The sequence below is a fragment of the Procambarus clarkii genome, chromosome 56, assembly GCF_040958095.1.
Source record: "Procambarus clarkii isolate CNS0578487 chromosome 56, FALCON_Pclarkii_2.0, whole genome shotgun sequence".
NCBI lineage: Eukaryota > Metazoa > Arthropoda > Malacostraca > Decapoda > Cambaridae > Procambarus > Procambarus clarkii.
The window spans coordinates 14,380,795-14,400,273 of NC_091205.1; the positions used below are offsets into that span (position 1 = coordinate 14,380,795).

General features: G+C 41.0%; 1 protein-coding gene across 1 annotated transcript; it reads left to right on the forward strand.

Annotated features, from left to right (window-relative positions):
• The first annotated feature begins 11,865 nt into the window (after positions 1–11,865).
• LOC138353079 (ATP-dependent RNA helicase A-like) lies at positions 11,866–16,455 on the forward strand. The gene is made up of 4 exons (XM_069305730.1): positions 11,866–12,090; positions 12,361–12,535; positions 14,049–14,151; positions 15,405–16,455. Exons 1-4 carry the CDS (start codon positions 11,878–11,880, stop codon positions 15,547–15,549), a joined length of 636 nt encoding a protein of 211 aa, XP_069161831.1. The 5' UTR covers positions 11,866–11,877; the 3' UTR covers positions 15,550–16,455.
• The last annotated feature ends 3,024 nt before the right edge of the window (positions 16,456–19,479 follow it).

A 19,479-nucleotide genomic window follows, 5' to 3' on the forward strand; every position in this document is an offset into this window, starting at 1 on the left:
CAATCGACTAGAGAATGGTCCAGGACTGAGCTACCGAAGTTTTCTCTTGATAGCGGCCTACATCTGGTTCTTAAATCATGCCATTATAATTTCCTAATATTTGGATCCAAATGGCAATAATTCCTTTCCATTGTGTGTGTTTTGGTCTGCAACGTTTGACCGACGGTGTTGCAACACAGCGAGGAAGCTTGACATGTTTTTGACGGGAATTGACACCTTGAGGCTGAACCATGCTGCTAAAGTTCGTATCCTGCTGCTAAAGTTTGTTTGTTGCTTGAATTTACACAAGTCTCCCCTGCTTGGCGCCTTCTTTTGATAATTGAATTGCAATAATAAGTAATTAAGTGTTAGAGTTTGAGTTCTTTGTGGTATGACTTGTATCTTGAGTGAATGTTGAGACACATTGTCTTTTTTTAGATCATTGAGACACAAGATCCTGTTAAATAGTTTTTTTAAGTTTTTAGAAAAATCCTTATTAACCCCAAGTGTTGGAGAATCGTAATTGGACAGATTATTCAGTCTAAACATGTCAGTTAAGTCAGAGGCTATTCAAAACTTTTTTGATCTTAGCTCAGCACGAAAACTTTTTTGGTGGTGGGTTTAAGACCTGTGATCAGTGAGAGGTGTAAACCGCCACTACTCTAGCTCACTGACCTTTAGAAGGCACTTTAAGGCTACCATCAACAAGTGGTACATTGGGTACACACCCGTATCTGAGGTTCACTTTTACAGTGATCTTATTAATGTCCTTACCGATTATTATAATACTTGGGTTAAATTAGACGAAAAATCGTTTTTTCCTCATGTACATAGGATCATATTATTGAATAGCAAGCTCTTATATTGTAAGAGATCCTATAGCAATAGTATAGGATCTCAGTCATCCTATCATCCACTCACCCAATATAGCCATGTCCCAGCTTGCTGACAGTTACAAACAAAACATATGACAATTTGATGGCCAGACCACACACTAGAAGGTGAAGGGACGACGATGTTTCGGTCCATCCTGGACCATTCACAATCAACTTCAGAATGGTCCATAACGGACCGAAACGTCGTCGTCCCTTCACCTTCTAGTGTGTGGTCTGTTCAACATACTTCAGCCACGTTATTGTGACTCCTCGCCTGCATATGACAATTTACTATAATTTCTTAACGCCAACGAAGCTTTTTACGAACTTAAGGGTCAAATTAAGAACACACATTGGTAACAATTCCTACGAGGTATCCGTAGGACTACAACCTTATCGAAATGTGGAACAAAATCTAAAAATATTACCAAGCCTTCAGCCCAAATTCAGCTTCATCATACTTTAATAAAATATGATGATATGCTCTTTGGTCAATGGTCTAATGTCTCACACATTTCTTCCTTACCCCCAAACACACAACAGCATTTAAATATTACTAAAATTAACAGAAACTTTAGCATTGAAAGAGCAAGTTCCTCGCCAGATCTAATGGATCAATTTGCTATAACTCAATTTGAATCGACAATAGCATAAGGGAAACACATAAGAGATAAAAAAATTTAAGAACGGTTGCATTTCCACTAGGCACACCTCCAGGTGTTGCCGTATAGAGTTTATTGCGTTATTACAAGTTTATTGTGCACCCTATATGCACAGGGGGCATATAGAGATCCATATAGGGTGCACAATAAACTTAGCACATCCCGCGGCAATAATCAAAATCTCAGTGTACATGTACTGAGCAGTAGGCTACAGCTTTCGGTACATAAATGTATCCCCGGCTGACGTCAAGCTGATATATATATATATATATACGTTTATTTTCACGCTCAGACGTGAGAGTCTTATTTCGTTATACTTGCCGAGATGTTAGCGGGAGTGGAACCAACCAACCAACCCACACACACACACACATAGTGGCTGAATGTGTCAGTCACGCCCTTGATTAAAGTGAGAGTTAGACAACCAACCATGCGATAGTTATACACATATTTGTTTACACTGACTCAGCATCCTGAACCACGAGGTGGCCCCATGTGTTTTAAGTGAATAAGTCACAAATGAGTAAACTTTTTTTGTTTTGAGGGGCAGGGATGTTCCCGCGCAAGTTTTAAACCTCTGGCTGGCAGACTAGACTAGGCTGCTTTTCATTGGCCGTAGAAAAACTGGCAATTTCGGAAGGGAAATGGGCATATTTAGGGAAAATCATTGTGCAAACTTAGTTTTGGCCTGAACTGAAAACAAAACAATAATACATATCAGGAAGTGTATTTTCAAAATAAAATCCACGTGATTGTTTTTGCTGATTTTATGATAATAATATATCTATTTCAGATGCAATATTCACACATACATGTGAATATTTTGTATATATTATTATTATTATTATGCCAAGGATATAATGAGCACTATGAAATAGTAACCACGAGAACATAGTGATCACCAGAACATAGTGACCACCAGAACATAGTGACCACCAGAACATAGTGACCACCATGCCTCAGTGACTTCACGAATTGGGCACAATCGTGACCAACACCAAGGTCAGAAAACGGAAGTAAACACCTTAGACATGTCTCAGGAAGCCTCCTCCCCACTATTACAACAAGTTATAACAACCGTCAATAATGCCACAACTGTTATATTATCCTTACCTCACTCTGCGTGACACAAGCGTTAAGTCGAGAAACGGAAACTGTGCATCTTGAAAGATAAATATTGTCTTCCAGCAGGGGGTACATAATCATTTTCCAGGTTGCCATGGCCCACAAGACAGGCATCTTAAGATGGCATTGTCTCTCGCTTTTTTTCCCATTGTTTGGGCGAACTATAACTATCAGAATACTCAAAATGTCACCGATTGGGTGAGAAAATATTTTGATTGCTGATCCTTGAAAAGAATGATCTGGTTAGTGGGAAAATTATTATGTTAAGAAGGAAAGCGCGGTTTCCCGAGACGCCCTTGACCTATTGCAACTTGAACAGGTTTATAAGGCGGCTCCGGGGACCTGCCAACCACTTCCACTCCTGCCAAGGTAGGTGTAAGACCTCTTGGGCAGCAGCAACGGCTCCCTCCTCGCACTCTCTCTCACAAGGAGTCCCTCAGTTTCTTCCAGTTTCAATATTCCCTCGACAATCTCTCACTGAGAGCTCTCTGCATCTCACCAAAAATTCCCAAGTTTGTCACAGTGAAGAATCCCAAGTGCTGCGAATATCTTAGTGTCTCATCTTGTAATGAGAGATATCTAGTGGCTCTTCACGTTGTAAGAGGAAACTATTGTGTCTGTTGCTGAAGTGAGGGGCAACTGGAGTCTCTGTTGCGAGAGACAACTTGCTGATGATCAGACCACACACTAGAAGGTGACGGGACGACGACGACGTTTCGGTCCGTCCTGGACCATTCTCGAGTCGACTTGAGAACGGTCGTCGAATGGAATGGAACGTCGTCGTCCCTTCACCCTCTAGTGTGTGGTCTGGTCAACATACTTTAGCCACGTTATTGCGACTCATCGCCTGCAACTTGTTGATGTAGTGAGGAGTCAAAGAGCTCGTTGCTGTATTGAGAGGCAATGTGTGTGTGCAACTCATTCCCCGGAAAGACAATAAATACACAAGTTGAGAGGCACATGTAAACACACATCCACTGTTGCACGTAGATAACAGTACACATTGTGACTATCTGAAAAAAGTAAAAACTAAAAGATACATAAGAAACGAGGACCCAAAACAAAAGCACAAACCTAATAGGCGTTGCCAACGTTATCCGAGGTCTATAACATAGTACATATATGCACTATGTATGTACTATTCTATAACATAGTACATATATGCACTATGTTAGGCCTAGGATAACATTGGCTACACCTAGGAAGGTTAGAGATGTTGTTTTAGTTTTACCTTTCTTGTGTTGCCTGGTAATTGGTTAGCAATACAATCATTTGCAACGTAAGTCAACAATCCTATTTGCATCCGATTGTTACATGTGCAGTCATAATGACTGATGGGTTGTCATATACGACTTAAGATAGAGATTTTTCGAGCTTTCAGGACCAAAGGATTTGGTAAGGATGGGGGTGGAAGAGGATAAGGGATAAGGATGGAAATTCAGGAAAAAGGATGAGGGTGAAGTATGAGTGGGATGGAAGGTGTAGGGACCTATCTACCTATGGCTTTGACATAAGATCAGAACATCTTAATTTTGCTGTGAAAACATCGCTTTTTGTCAGGTATATTATGAGAAGTAGAATAGATTTTCATTTGGCAAAGCAAATATATATATATATATATATATATATATATATATATATATATATATATATATATATATATATATTTATATATGTGGAAGGGAGTACCACCTCTAGCTGGAAGAAGGGGGACCCATAGCCTCGGAGGAAACCACGCATAACGCAGAGGGAATGTTTAGATCCCCTCCAATACAGTTTCTGTGTGCTTTTCTCCTACCACCCCCTTCCTTTTTTATTTTTTGTGCTTTATTATGCATTTGATGGTTACAAGATATACATGGGTTGATACAAAAATAATAATGCAAAAAGGTGCTTAAAGGTTATGGATCTCTTGAAAAACACAACAATGGGAAACATTGATGAATGTCACAGACGGGCATATATATATATATATATATATATATATATATATATATATATATATATATATATATATATATATATATATATATATATATCCCATTCAAAGTTACAAATCAACATATTTACAGCCCCATTTAGGGTCCAGCGGAAGGACAATCGGCTTCGTTCTTGACTCACAATCGGGAATTTCGGGTTCGAATCCCGGGTGGTACAGAAGTGATTGGAGGAGGGGGGGGAGGGGTGACTTTTCCTATCACGTCATGCACCTGTTCACCTTTGCAGTAAATAGGTATCTAATAGTTAACGAGCTTGTTGAGAGGTTACATTATGGGAAGGGTCAATAATTCGACGATGGGGGGAGGAGGGGGACTACGATATAAGCCTAGCACATATATATATATACACACTGGCTGCCTGTCCCCCGACACAATGAATTATTAATTGAATTGAAGGAGTGACAGCCTAAGATATCCAACAGTGGTGTATGGTAATTTTCAACAACCCATCCTCCTCTTTAGATAGTACTTATTGTAACTATGTGACTATTAGTAACTATTGTACTATTGTAACTATGTGCCTCATCGTACATATATAGACGTAATGGCCAGCTAGAAAGTAGAATTTTGAACTATTCACTTTATATTCCTAAAAGGTAAAGCTAAGAGCCGAACTTCAACATTCCTAGGCCTAGTATAGTATATATATGTACTATATTAGGCCTCAGAGAGCGTGTATTAGGCCTAGCAAGGATAGGTTAGCTTAAAACAAAAATTGCAGCAATAGTTCACACACTTTTCCAGTTTGTCCAAATTCAATAGTACCGATTTCTACTTTCTAATTGCCTATTTACTGTTACCTAGCAGTAAATAGGTACCTGGGAGTTAGTCAGCTGTCACGGGCTGCTTCCTGTGGGGTGGAGGCCTGGTCGAGGACCGGGGGGACACTAAAGCCCCGAAATCAACTCAAGATAACCTCAAGATAACCCTTTTTTACGTCAATATAAGTACATCGGTCCTCATCGTTTCTGTAAATACTGCCTAAACAGGTTGGGCTGGAATTCAACATACATCACGCACTATTCGCACGCCAATGGGGTGAGAATAGCTTGAGCCACCTCATCCCTTTGTGTGTAATTATTCTCAATAAACTTATTTCAATTTCAATTACGCACGCCAACGCATCACCCTGGAGCCAAGCACACTAACATATGCTAAACACCACACAAACAGTCTATAGGATCACACTAGTAGGCATCCTTCAGTCTCTTTGAGACTATGGAGTTGCGCTCTGGTTGTCAATCTCTCCAGGGCGCAAAGACTGGGTAGTTAGATATGGAGGAAAAGCTGTTACCCATGCAGCAGGTCCGTCCCCCCCCCCCCTCTCCACGATAGGATCACAAGCACGCGATGAACAAGCCTTGATAACCTCATTCTCCACGAGACAAAATTAACGAGGGAATAGACTAGAGAGGGAATTAGGATAACCCCCCCCAAGCCTATATAAGACTGAGACTTAGGGAGATACTATTTAGCACTGGGAAGGGATCAGGATAAGGATTTGTGATGGAACGGGAGTGAAGGAATAGTGCCCAACCACTTAGGGACGGACGGGGATTGAACGCCGACCTGCATGAAGCGAGACCGTCGCTCTACCGTCCAGCCCAAGTGGTTGGACAGGGAATAGACGAGACATTTGATATAATTCCTTCCTTCTCTCTGCTGTCCTGTGATATAAAGTTATAATTGGTCGTTAATGTGCGCAATTGGGATCGTAGGAACTGTTACAAAAATAAATAATTATAGTTATGTCACTGTCTGGGGGTGTGACAGTGTCACTCCCCGTCCCATAACCCTTCATAATGCTATCATTCCTCCCTCCCTCATCCTTTCCTGTTACCAATCCTCCATCTATCATCCTCCATGTTACCAATCCTCCACCTATCATCCTCCATGTTACTTTAAGATCATTGTATTTGGAAACGTGGGAAGGAACTATCAGTGGAAAGCGCCAGGTTATTACGACTATATTAAGTACTGGGAAAGGGGTCAGGATAAGGATTTGGGATATGGGACAGGCATGGGAGGGGCGGGGGGGAAGGAATGGTGCCCAACCACTTGGAAGGAATGGTTAATTTTTTGCCAACTCGAGTCGTCGAGACGAGTAGCCAAGCAGATATGGGGCGACGTAAGTTTTTTGGTGGTGGGTCGGAGCGTACGACCTTGGCCAGCTAAGGTCCCTTGCTGTCTCTCTCTCTCTCTGGACAGTGTTGGGAGCCACACCTAGTGTCACACACCACGGGTGTTAGGGTCCACACCTGGTGGCCACACGGTGCTAGGGGTCCACACCTGGTGGCCACACGGTGTTAGGGTCCACACCTGGGGGCCACACGGTGTTAGGGTCCACACCTGGGGGCCACACGGTGTTAGGATCCACACCTGGGGGCCACACGGGGCTAGGGTCCAAACCTGGGGGTCACACCGTGTTAGGTCTACCTCACGACACTCGGCCACCAGCCTTCTTCCCTTTCTCTACTTGACCTAAACCTATATACTAACACAACAACGTTTTTCTCCTCGCTGATAAATAACAGAACAAATATGGCAGCCAACTTGGCTTAGTGTCGGCCTTAATAAACATAAATATTAGCCATATCTACTTCAGACTTGATCATAATTCAAACTGAAAGTATACACACAGTGATCATACACCCTATACGTGGAACGAACACCTCTGGTGTGTCCGTATTCCTGCTTGAGTGGCAACGGACGTCGGAACACTACAATGCAGTTGCCGGGGGAAGTGATGCGTCGACATTTGCCATTAGAGTCTAGTGGGCAGTGACCCAGAGCATGCGTGGTGGTGGTGTCAGAGTCCGGACTGTGATGCAAGACTTGCGTCACCTGCGTCACTGGTCGTCCAGGCCACACACACACTCATACAGACAAGTGATGATGCGCGCGGACCGCAGAATGACTCTTCCAAAGCCAGGGTTTAATATTGTGAAGCAATAGGCTTTGGAGGATGGGGTTTTTGGGGGTCGTATAGGCAACTGCGAAGGAGCTCCGGGCGTGTAAGCTTAACACGCGGGAATATAGCCCTTATAACGTTCACGGTAACGACCCCTTAACGTAACCGTGACGACCCTACGCGTCACGATAGCAACCACTAACGTCACCGAGATAACCCTTAACCCTTAAACCGCGCAATACATACATATACGATGGGAGTGAGGTAAGGACGGTAACGACCCTTCACACCTCGATAACGACCATTAGCATCACGATAAGAACCATTAACATCAGGATAATAACCATTACTCTATTAACGTGTTCCTATTTTTAAAGTAAATTTTAATTTAAAGTAAACATTCATTTAACTTAATTATCAAGTTAAACTTCTCGGCAAGATAACTGTAAGGTACAAAAAGTTAAGTTAGGTATTAAGATAAATTATGGTTCAAACTTCAAGTTAGCAATATATGTTGTTGATAATTGGTTTTTATTGGGCATCGTCTATGCTGGGATTTTGATTAGAATTGTCTAAATTATCGTTTACATGTCAACTATTTTGTTTACAAGTTGTCAAACTTAATTGCACGTTATTTTACTTATTGTTAATAAGGTGCTTACATTATTGTTTACAAGTTGTCTAAGTTACTGATTATAAGTAGTCTTATTTTTTTTTACAAATCGTCTAACTTATTATTTACAAATCGTCTGTTTACATGTCTGTTAAAGTTGTTGTTTTCAAGTAGTTCAATTTATTAGTTACAAGTTGTCTAACTTGTCGTTTACAAGTCATCTAAGTTATTGTTAACAAGTCATCTAAGTTATTGTTAACAAGTCGTCTAAGTTATTGTTTACAAGTCGTCTAAGTGCTAGCAATAATGAGTGCAGCGTGAGTGAGTGAGGTTAGTGAGTGGTGAGGTCTACAGTCTCGCTCACTCACTAAACAAACCACCACAGGGACAGTATTGTTCAGCGGGACTCATCCTGTGAGTAAACAACCCAACACAGCAGCATGTACAACGTCCTCCAATGGGAAAGCTTGTTCATCCTGTCACTCATACGTACCCAGAAGCAGCTGGGACTTACTCAACTCTTTCAAGTAAACAAATCTATCATACAAGTATTATACAACCGAGACAGCTGAGAGAACCTGTTATCAAACTGTGTATCTCTCAGGATACAAGGTCAGGTCGAGTGAGTGTGGTTTGGTAGCTCCTCTCGTCCTTGTAATTGTGCAAAACACTACTTTCACCGGTTGACCTTCAAGCGGGTGAGCCTAGTACTTGTGATTAATACTCTCAGTTAAATCAGTCATAAATAATGACCGTCAGTAAATAATAAATAGCAAAATAATACTCTCAGATAATAAAAAACTCAATGATAACAGACACAAGGCTCAGAAAGTACACACACTTGGAGTTTCTGCAATTTCTAAATGTATTAAGTGAATTTGAGATATTCCATAGATTGTAGGCTATTAAATATTTTTTTTATTCACAGGTGCAACCGTAGCCCCAGTGCAATTTTTTTTCATCCACTTCGGTGGATGAAAAACATAATTTACAATCATATGGTCATTGTCATGTGTTAAGAAACCTTTAGTGCCTCCTTAGATTGCTTAAAAATTATCCGGATATTGTTGAAAGGATATAGCATTTACCTCACAGTAAAGTATATTCAAGACAGTGCGGTCTGCTGCATGATGCGAGGAGGACGTGTTGCTCCGCATCTTCGTGTTTGCACGTGGCTGCTGCAGCTAGATGTTGTGAATTTGTTCTCGACTGTTGCAGTGATACAGTGCCTTTGTGTATCGAGGAAATGGCTGAGGCGGTCTGCCTAGGTGATGGAAGATCCTGTACTGGGCCTGGAGAGTGTGACAGTGGGGATGGCAGACAGGATGATACTAGGCCGTATCAAGCAGTAGTAAACAGATATAAACGGAGAAATATTCAAAGACAGCGAGACGAAGACAGTGAGGAGGAAATAACAAAGAGACCAAAAAATGAAGACATGCTCAGCAGGACGCGGGAGATGCAGACTAATGGAAGGAAGAGGCTGTTGTTCCCTACAGCATGTCAACTGAATTTCCATCAAAAGCTGGAGTGGACGGTTCGTTTGGCTAAGGAGTTTTTTGAATATGAACCACTATTCAAGGAGGGTCTTCACCGGCCCTATATAACAGTTGGGACAGAGGAGGCCGTGGAACACCTAACGAAGGATGGGTTTGAGAATATTGTGATGGTTACTCCGGAAAAAGGTATGATGTACACCAAGGTCATAGTGTTTAAGTATCCAACTTATTTGGATCCTGATTATCTATTGCTCAACAATGATAGTGTTGTTTGGGCAAAGAGGAACAGTGTTCGTGGTGAAAAACAAAGCCAGGTTGTTGCCTTGGTAAAGGGTGAGGCTCCAGAAAGAATTTTTGTGCAAGGACTAGGCTACAGGAAAGTTGTAAAATACATTGAGGAGCCCATATTATGCATGAAGTGTTCTCGTTGGGGACATATGGCTTGGAAATGCCAGTTTGACTCCAGGTGTCGGTACTGTGGTAAGAAACACGACTCTCGAGAGTGTAGAGTCAAGATTAAAAACGGTGAAAAAATCGTCCCATCTTGTTGCAATTGTCGAGGAAGCCACAATGCTGGTTCCTATCTATGTCGCATGAAGCCTCATCTGAGAGACTCGAGGACGGGTGCTACAAGCAGGATAGATGTATCCTCGAAGGAAGGAAAGATTGTGCAGCAGGAACGTGGAGGAAACAGTTGGAAGCCAATGACAGCGCCTATGAACAATGTGTGGGAGAAAGGAACAGAGACAATTAAGGCGAGCCTAGGGAAAGTAGGAAATGCAGCTGAAAAAATTAAACCTTGTGGAAACAAGGTTCAGGTCAATATAGTGAACTCTGAGGTTGGTACTCAAATATTGGAATATCTAAAAAAACTAGAAAAGAGGATTGAGGCATTAGAAAAATTAACTATGGGGGGTAGACGGGGTGAAGATGGTGGTGAAACAGGACGTGAAGTGGAAAGTGAAACAGGACGTGAAATGGAAAGTGAAACAGGACGTGAAATGGAAAGTGAAACAGGACGTGAAATGGAAAGCCAAACAGGACGTGAAATGGAAAGCCAAACAGGACGTGAAATGGAAAGCCAAACAGGACGTGAAATGAAAAGCCAAACAGGACGTGAAATGGAAAGTGAAACAGGACGTGAAATGGAAAGTGAAACAGGACGTGAAATGGAAAGTCAAACAGGACGTGAAATGGAAAGTGAAATAGGACGTGAAGTGGAAAGTGAAACAGGACGTGAAATGTGCGTTGAAGAAAGTAAGGAAGAACATGACGTATTGATGATAGAGGATAGTCAGGAAAATGAACTTTCTAGTAGTGTTAGCGTTCAACCTTCTGTAGTGACAAATGTCGAAACAAAGGTTAAAGTAAAACGGTATAGAGAAATAAGAAAGAAATTAGATATGAATAAGATCACCTTTGATGCTAGTAGCTGTTGTGCAAATGAGGAGAAAGCAGAAATGTTACAGTGTTGGGAGAGTCTGTCTGAGAAAATCTCGTATCTCATGGAATGTGACAGACAGGGCAAAGGTAGTTTTATTAAATCATGGATGAAAGTAGAGTGAGAATATTATCTTGGAGCGTTAATGGGTTAAAATCTAGTGCGGTGGATGTACACTATTATACTCTTAGATAGTACTATATTAACCTGATATGTTACATGGGATTCTTGTATTTGTACTCACTGAATTTGTGCGCCCCTTGAGGGACTTGAAGTATGGGAAGGGGTAGAAATAGCCTAAGCTAATCTTTGATTTTTTTTTTTTTTTTTTTTTTTTTTTTTTTTTTTTTAACTTGTCTCAATAAACCTACTTGAACTTGGAAGACCATTATGTATTAAAGTGTCAAATTATGGATAACCATAGAAATAAGGAAATAAGTAGTGTACCACTTCAAATTGTTTGGATGTGTGATAATGATATGATAGACAGAATACTTAGGAACTACAAGAATTTTGCCCCAATGATTGTAACACTTACTATATTAATATGCAATGTTAAATGTTGTATTGTGATTTGTGTATCTGTACTCACTGAATTTGTGCGCCCCTTGAGGGACTTGAAGTAGAGGGGGGTAGAAATAGCCTAAGCTACTCTATCCCTTTGAGATGTATTTTTTTCTTGTCTCAATAAACATACTTGAACTTGAACTTGAACTATATTCAAGATCTAGTTTTTATGTATTTTTTATGTATTTTTTATGTATCATCACACATGTATTCTCCTTCCCAGATGAAGGTTGTGTTGCTTTTCGCCCTGGTCGGGCTGGCGGCTTGTCAATTCTTCGGGCGTCAACCTCAGTTCTCGAGCTTCAATAGGTTCCAAGGGTCTCGGGGCTTTGGTGGTCAAGGCTTCCGCGGTCAAGGCTTCCGTGGTCAAGGCTTCGGTGGTCAAGGCTTCGGTGGTCAAGGCTTTGGTGGTGTTCAGGTGAGTTAACCGTTGTTTACATCAACTTGTTGCTAATGTTAACAAACATCAAAAACCTACATCATTTAATGATCCAAATCAATAGTTAAATTTTGTGTCGCCATCCTCAGTTTTATCAGGTTGGAGATTCAGTCCAGGAAGCTCGTGAGGCATCTAAAGCAGTAACATTTAAGCAATTTATATATAACAATATATACATTATTCTATGTGTTAATTATTATCCGCAGATAGTATATACAGGTGATGTTAAGATTCATGTTGATATTATAGCCTGATGACGTCCGCGGCAGAAGTCAGTACTACTTCTCCTGGAGACACGACAATGGCAGGAAGTACACCGGCGGACAGGCTCACGGCTTGTGTACAAGTCTGGGCGGCGGGTGGCAGCCTGTGGGCATCAGCTCCCATGACGAGCTCCAGTACATCAACAGCATTGTTGGCTCAAGTTAGTTACATTTCCTTTATTTGTATAAGGCCCCAATCTCATCGCTGAAGTAGTATTAATCTTAGACACACATAGACACACTCCCGTTAAACTGAGCAATTTATAGGGGGTAATTAAACTATTTTTAGGAGTGGTCTATTTCAGCAGTTTAAGGGTTAAGCACAAACGACATGTGTGCATGAGCTATTTATATAATAATACTAGCTGTACCCGGCCACGCGTTGCTGTGGCTCAGCAGCCAATGTGTGTTGCAGAGGCACAGCAACCTTTCCCCGTCTCCCAGTCCTCCCCCCCCCCCAGTCCCCTCGTCCTACCCACCATTCCCCACTCCCTCGTCCCCTCTTCCGCCCCACCATCCCCCCTTCCCTTGTCACCTTGTCCTCCTCCCTTGTCCCCTCGTCCTCCCCACCATTCCCCACTCCCTCGTCCGATGCATTCCCAAATAATCTGATGTTCCCATCAGAAAATTGGGAACATCAAATAATCTGATGTTCCCATTACTGAAAAATAAGAACAGTTAAAAAAAAAATAAAAAATTTAAAAATAAACTATTCTCACAAAATGAACGGTATGGTAAACACAGCTCAATTCCAAGGCAATGTCACACTAAATAATTAAATGAAAATGAAAATTGAAATCTATGAAAATTCAATTTATCAATTCAGTCGGAAACATTGAAATGGAATCATAACATATTTAGTATAATGTGTGTTGCTCTTATGTGCAACAGATATGTTGTTTTTCAAAAAAAGCATGGTTTTACCTGTCACAGGTGTGGCATCTATACTTATACCCATGAAATGAACTGATTGGTAAACAACACAGCTCAATTCCAACGCAATGTCACACAAAATAATTAAAACAAACGGAAAATAAATCAAAATCAATGAAAATTCCACTTATCAATGCAATCGGAAACATTGAAATGGAATCGTAGCATATTTATTATAGTGTGTGTTGCTCTTACGTGCAAAAGATGGCGCTGTTTAAAAAAAAATGTTTTTACCTGTCTCAGGTGTGGCATCTATATAGTAGGAATATAAAAACACGCGCGTATTCGAATGGAATGTTATATCAAAATTTCAAAGCAATCGGTGAAGAACTTTCGGAGATTAGCGATTTTGAACAAACGAACATTTCCATTTTTATTTATATAGATACTGAAGTTGTCATGCGTCGAAATGCATTGAGATTGATGATGATCAGAGAACGATGCATTGTGTTGAGACAATGCAAATCTACACATAATTTACATTTACATTTACATTTACAATTTACATTAATAATTAAACGAATTTACACATAAATGACTTCATTGTACCCAATTTAATTCCCACTTTTTTACATTAATTAATTAATTAATTAATTACATTTACAATTTACATTAATAATTAAACGAATTTACACATAAATGACTTCATTGTACCCAAATTAATTCCACTTTTTTTTTTACATTAATATTTTCATCTTATATTTTTTTGTAAATAAATGTGTCACTTTTTTGTGTGAACAGACCGACTGGAATACATCTGGACCGGCGGGGTGAGAAATGGCCCCGGCTTCAGGTGGATCAATGGAGAACCTTTTAATGTTGTTGGCTGGTCACACACCGGAGGGTAAGTTGAATATACACAAACACACACACACATACCGAGCTGAGAGGTATGAGCTACGAGGAGAGACTACGGGAATTAAACTTCACTTCGCTGGAAGACAGAAGAGTTAGGGGGGACATGATCACCACATTCAAGATTCTGAAGGGGATTGATAGGGTAGATAAAGACAGTCTATTTAACACAAGGGGAACACGCACAAGGGGACACAGGTGGAAACTGAGTGCCCAAATGAGCCACAGAGATATTAGAAAGAACTTTTTTAGTGTCAGAGTGGTTGACAAATGGAATGCATTAGGAAGTGATGTGGTGGAGGCTGACTCCATACACAGTTTCAAGTGTAGATATGACAGAGCCCGATAGGCTCATGAATCTGTACACCTGTTGATTGACGGTTGAGAGGCGGGACCAAAGAGCCAGAGCTCAACCCCCGCAAACACAACTAGGTGAGTACAACTAGGTGAGTACAGACACGTGTGGAACTCGCTCGGGGGGACACAGTACCAAAGTGAGCCACAGAGACATTAGAAAGAATTTGTTCAGTGTCAGAGTAGTTAACAAATGGAATGCACTATAGGATGTGATGTGGTGAAGTACTTTGTACTCCATATAGTACATAGTTTCAAATGTAGATGTGATACTGCCCAGAGTTTTTTTTTCTTATTTATTATTTTCTACCACAGACGTGGCCACACATTTACAATGCTAACCAGAATATATACATTTTCTTCTGTCCTCCATGGACAGGGTGTGTGAGAGAGAGTGTGTGTGTGTGTGTGTGTGTGTGTGTGTGTGTGTGTGCAGGGCAGCCAATTCTCAGGCAGGACGAGATTTTCAGACACTTTTTCTTACACCTGATGTACCTGTTTACCTAGCATCATAGATAACCTTAAGCCTGTCTTCTTGTCCCCGACAAAGTCAATCCACGTAATCGTACACGTACACGTAAACACACACACACACACACACACACACACACACACACACACACACACACACACACACACACACACACACACACACACACACACACACACTCGTAACCTAATATGGCTTATTACAACAAGCTACATAATGACAGACTCAAATATAGCTACACACGAGGCAATATATCACATTCTTTTTTTACTTTGCCTGTGCTACAAAGCAATGTTTATATTGGAATATCCCTCGGGAAGGTCTCCTGAGTTAGGAATACAGATGTTACACTGCAGGGAGTGTAGAAGAGCAGAAGTGACTGTGTATATGTATTACAGATTCGGCATCCCTCAACCCGACAACCGTGAGGACGGCCAAGAGAACTGCCTGGCGGTCCTCAACAACTTCTACCAGGACGGTATTAGGTGGCACGATGTGGGATGCCACCACCCGAAGGCAATCATCTGCGAACGTCATATATAAATTGCCACAAAAACCAGCCCCATGCTCTTAAGGGTTATATTCATGCCCGTGTCACCTCTTGGGTGGCTTGATCTTCATCAGTCAGTCAATCGCCCCTGCTCTCTCTCTCTCTCTCTCTCTCTACCCAACCACTTGGGCTGGACGGTAGAGCGACAGTCTCGCTTCATGCAGATCGGCGTTCAATCCCTGACCGTCCATGTGGTTGGGGCACCATTCCTTTCCCCCCGTCCCATCCCAAATACTTATCCTGACCCCTTCCCAGTGCTATATAGTCGTAATGGCTTGGCGCTTTTCCTTGATAATTCCTTCCTTCCTTCTCTCTCTCTCTCTCTCTCTCTCTCTCTCTCTCTCTCTCTTTCTCTCTCTCTCTCTCTCTCTCTCTCTCTCTCTCTCTCTCTCTCTCTCTCTCTCTCTCTGTGTATTGCTGTTCCAGGAAGTCTGTCAGATATTGGAGCTTAACTCTCTCATACTGGATCTCTTCATTTCTCTCTCTCTCTCTCTCTCTCTCATACTGGATGTCTTCATTTCTCTCTCTCTCTCTCTCTCTCTCTCTCTACCTTCAGTTAAAAACATTTCCTTGTCTTTTCAGGTCTTTTGCATTCATCTTTCGAGTAATGAGTCCCGGTTAAGGACATGTTCTGAACCCACTCACCACCTGACCCATGTGTCTGTCAGTCCTTGTTATATGTTTAAACGATAGCGTCAGCTATGTACTGCTCTCTGCTGATATGCTGAAAGATAACTTAATTTACAACTTTTAGTGTGCTATCTTTCCTTAAAATGAGATATGAGGATATTTCCTCACAAAAAAAATCCTACTCCTGGATTTTCTACTGATATATGTATATTTTATATAGCTTCCAAATAATCTTGTATATGTTTCGTAAATATACTTATGGAAACTAATATGTTACTTTTCGAAGATAAATATATATATTCTATGAAGAAAAAAATTGATTTTTTGTTCAGTACCTCTTTTTATACATTCTGTATACCATCTTCTTGAGGTTATCTTGAGATAATTTCGGGGCTTTTTAGTGTCCCCGCGGCCCGGTCCTCGACCAGGCCTCCACCCCCAGGAAGCAGCCCGTGACAACTGACTAACACCCAGGTACCTATTTTACTGCTAGGTAACAGGGGCATAGGGTGAAAGAAACTCTGCCCATTGTTTCTCGCCGGCGCCTGGGATCGAACCCAGGACCATGTCTCTGCTGATGTCATGTTCCTGTCTATTGTCACTCTAACGGTATTTAATTCTATTTGAACTATTGAATATATTATTACTTTTCAGAGTAACCAACAAACTCTGGGGTAGGGCTTGACCTCCCCCCCCTCTCCTGCCAGGGGTCAGATTCACGAAGCAGTTACGCAAGCTCTTACGAACCTGTACATCTTTTCTCAATCTTTGGCGACTTTGTTTACAGTTATTAAACAGTTAATGAGCTCCGAAGCACCAGGAGGCTGTTTTATAATATTAACAGTTGATTGGCACGTTTTCATGCTTGTTTAATAAATGTAACCAAAGCCGTCACAGATTGAGGAAAGATGTACATGATCGTAAGTTCTCTACTTGCCTAATTGTTTCGTGAATCTGCCAGCTACTTAACTTTTCCAGCACCGTTCACTCCCTACTATAAGGCTGAGCAGCAACCCCTTGTATCATAAGAGCAACCTTTGTATAATAACAAGGTTATTGTGAATAACCGAACTCACAAGTACGGGCTCACTATAGCCTGTGCTACATGGACATTTCGTTCTGAGTAGAGTCTTCCATACGTTCTCGATTTCAGACCGGCGTTGCATACTCTAATATTGGTCTTACATACGTTACATACTTTATCTTTAAAAAGCGAGCCTGTATTTATGTTTTAAAATGTCATTCAATTATTTACCAGCTTCATATGTCTTGCCAATGTTACCCTGTTTGTGTGTGTGTCACAGGTGTTAGGTTAAAATTATGCCCACCAAATATTTCTGTCTCTGATTCCTGTAGCTGATGTCCAGTTATAGTATAGAATTGTTCTGGTCACCTCCTTCCTTACCTATCTTCAGTAACTGAAAATTGTTAAGACTGATCTCTTAACAGCTATTTATCTATGCATTCCTGGAGTTCGTCCAGGAACTCTTCCTGTAATCTTTTCTTCCTTGTGATGTCAAGGTCTTCCTGTAATGTTTCCTTTCTTGTGATGTCAAGGTCTTCCTGTAATGTTTTTTTCTTTGTAATGTCAAGATCTTCCTGTAATGTTCTCCCAGTCCTCGATTCTTATATTCTAAACACTCCAAGTGTATTCTCTGTTTACAGGACCTGAGTCATGATCTCACATTATTGAATGTTCACTCATTTTACCCTTAAGTATTAAGTAAGTAATTATCAAAAGAAGGCACCCTTAAGTATTAAATAACTGGAGCTATGCAGTTACCTCATTCACTCTGATGTCGACGATGAGTCACAATAACGTGGCTGATGATACGATGACCAGACCCCACACCAGAAGATGAAGAGACGTCGTCGTCTTGATTAATGGTCCAGGACGGTCCGACACGTCGTCGTCTTGATTAATGGTCCAGGACGGTCCGACACGTCGTCGTCTTGATTAATGGTCCAGGACGGTCCGACACGTCGTCGTCGTCCCTTCATCTTCTGGTGTGTGTCATCACTTATGTTTCTTGAGGTTATCCACATAATCTATATGATTACTGATTACATTCGTCTGAATGATCATCATGTGAGATAAGGGTTTTAGTATATCATAGCCCTTGAATTACACAAAGAATGTTAATGTTAAGAGAAAAATTCAACACTGAACAAAGCAAATTTTCTCGGTGCTGTTCCACTTGGGAACATTTCATGGTCAACCAGATGACGACTATAAGGCAAAATACTTTTTTTGCCAGCTGCAGTTTTTTGTATATGTCGTATTTTAGTGATAATTGATTCCTCGTGTAACTCCAGCTTAACTTTCTCTATGGTTATCAAAGGAAAATTATTCCATAGGTCCAAACTTTATTCAGTTTTAAAAATCTAACTCTGAATAATGTTTTCATCTGTGGGAAATGTTTCCTTTGATAGCCAGGAAAGTAAACATAATGAGATCGTGAAATATATAAATATTTAAGCATCTAGTTTAAATATTACACTGAAAATATTATATAAATAATATAAACATTACACTGAAACATTCACCGGGATTAAAGAACACTGCCATTTTCAGCTTATGGAGCAGCTATTCATAAGAATATAAGAATGCAGGTAACTGCAGAAGGTCCATTGGCCCATACGTGGCAACTCCTATTTATATCCACCCAATCTCATTCATGTATGTCTAACCTACGCTTGAAACAATCAAGGGATCCTATGCAGATGAAGTCAAAATAACGTGACTGAAAAATGTTGATAATGACACAATCGACTCGATGTTTCGGTCCAGGACGGACCGAAACATCGTCGTCTCTTCACTTTCTAGTGTGTGGTCTGGTCAAGAAGGGATTCTACTTCTATTAGTATTCGTAAGGTACAGCAGGTAGCACTTCACTGCCTGCATTGCTTACACTTCTATTCTCCTGTCTTCGAGCATTGCTTACAGAGAATGTATTGGAGGAGACATTACCAGGGCATACAAAATATTTTACTTCGATTCATGATACCTAGTTTATCGAGGGTGCCTCGCATCTTCTTCACTCAGACAATCTTCACCGAAGGACAGTAAACAATCGAAATAGGATACTCTCACAGTGGAACGTATTGCTTAGATAATTTCTTTGAATGTGGCTATCATAATTGATCCCCCAGACACCTTCCTCGACCTACAGGTGCAGTACGAGCCGTACCCTATGTACACGTACCATAGTGCTCGTACACCGTACCCTATGTACACTACAGATAATGAAGTGAATGTTTCACAATCGACTTGAGAATGGTCCAGGACGGAC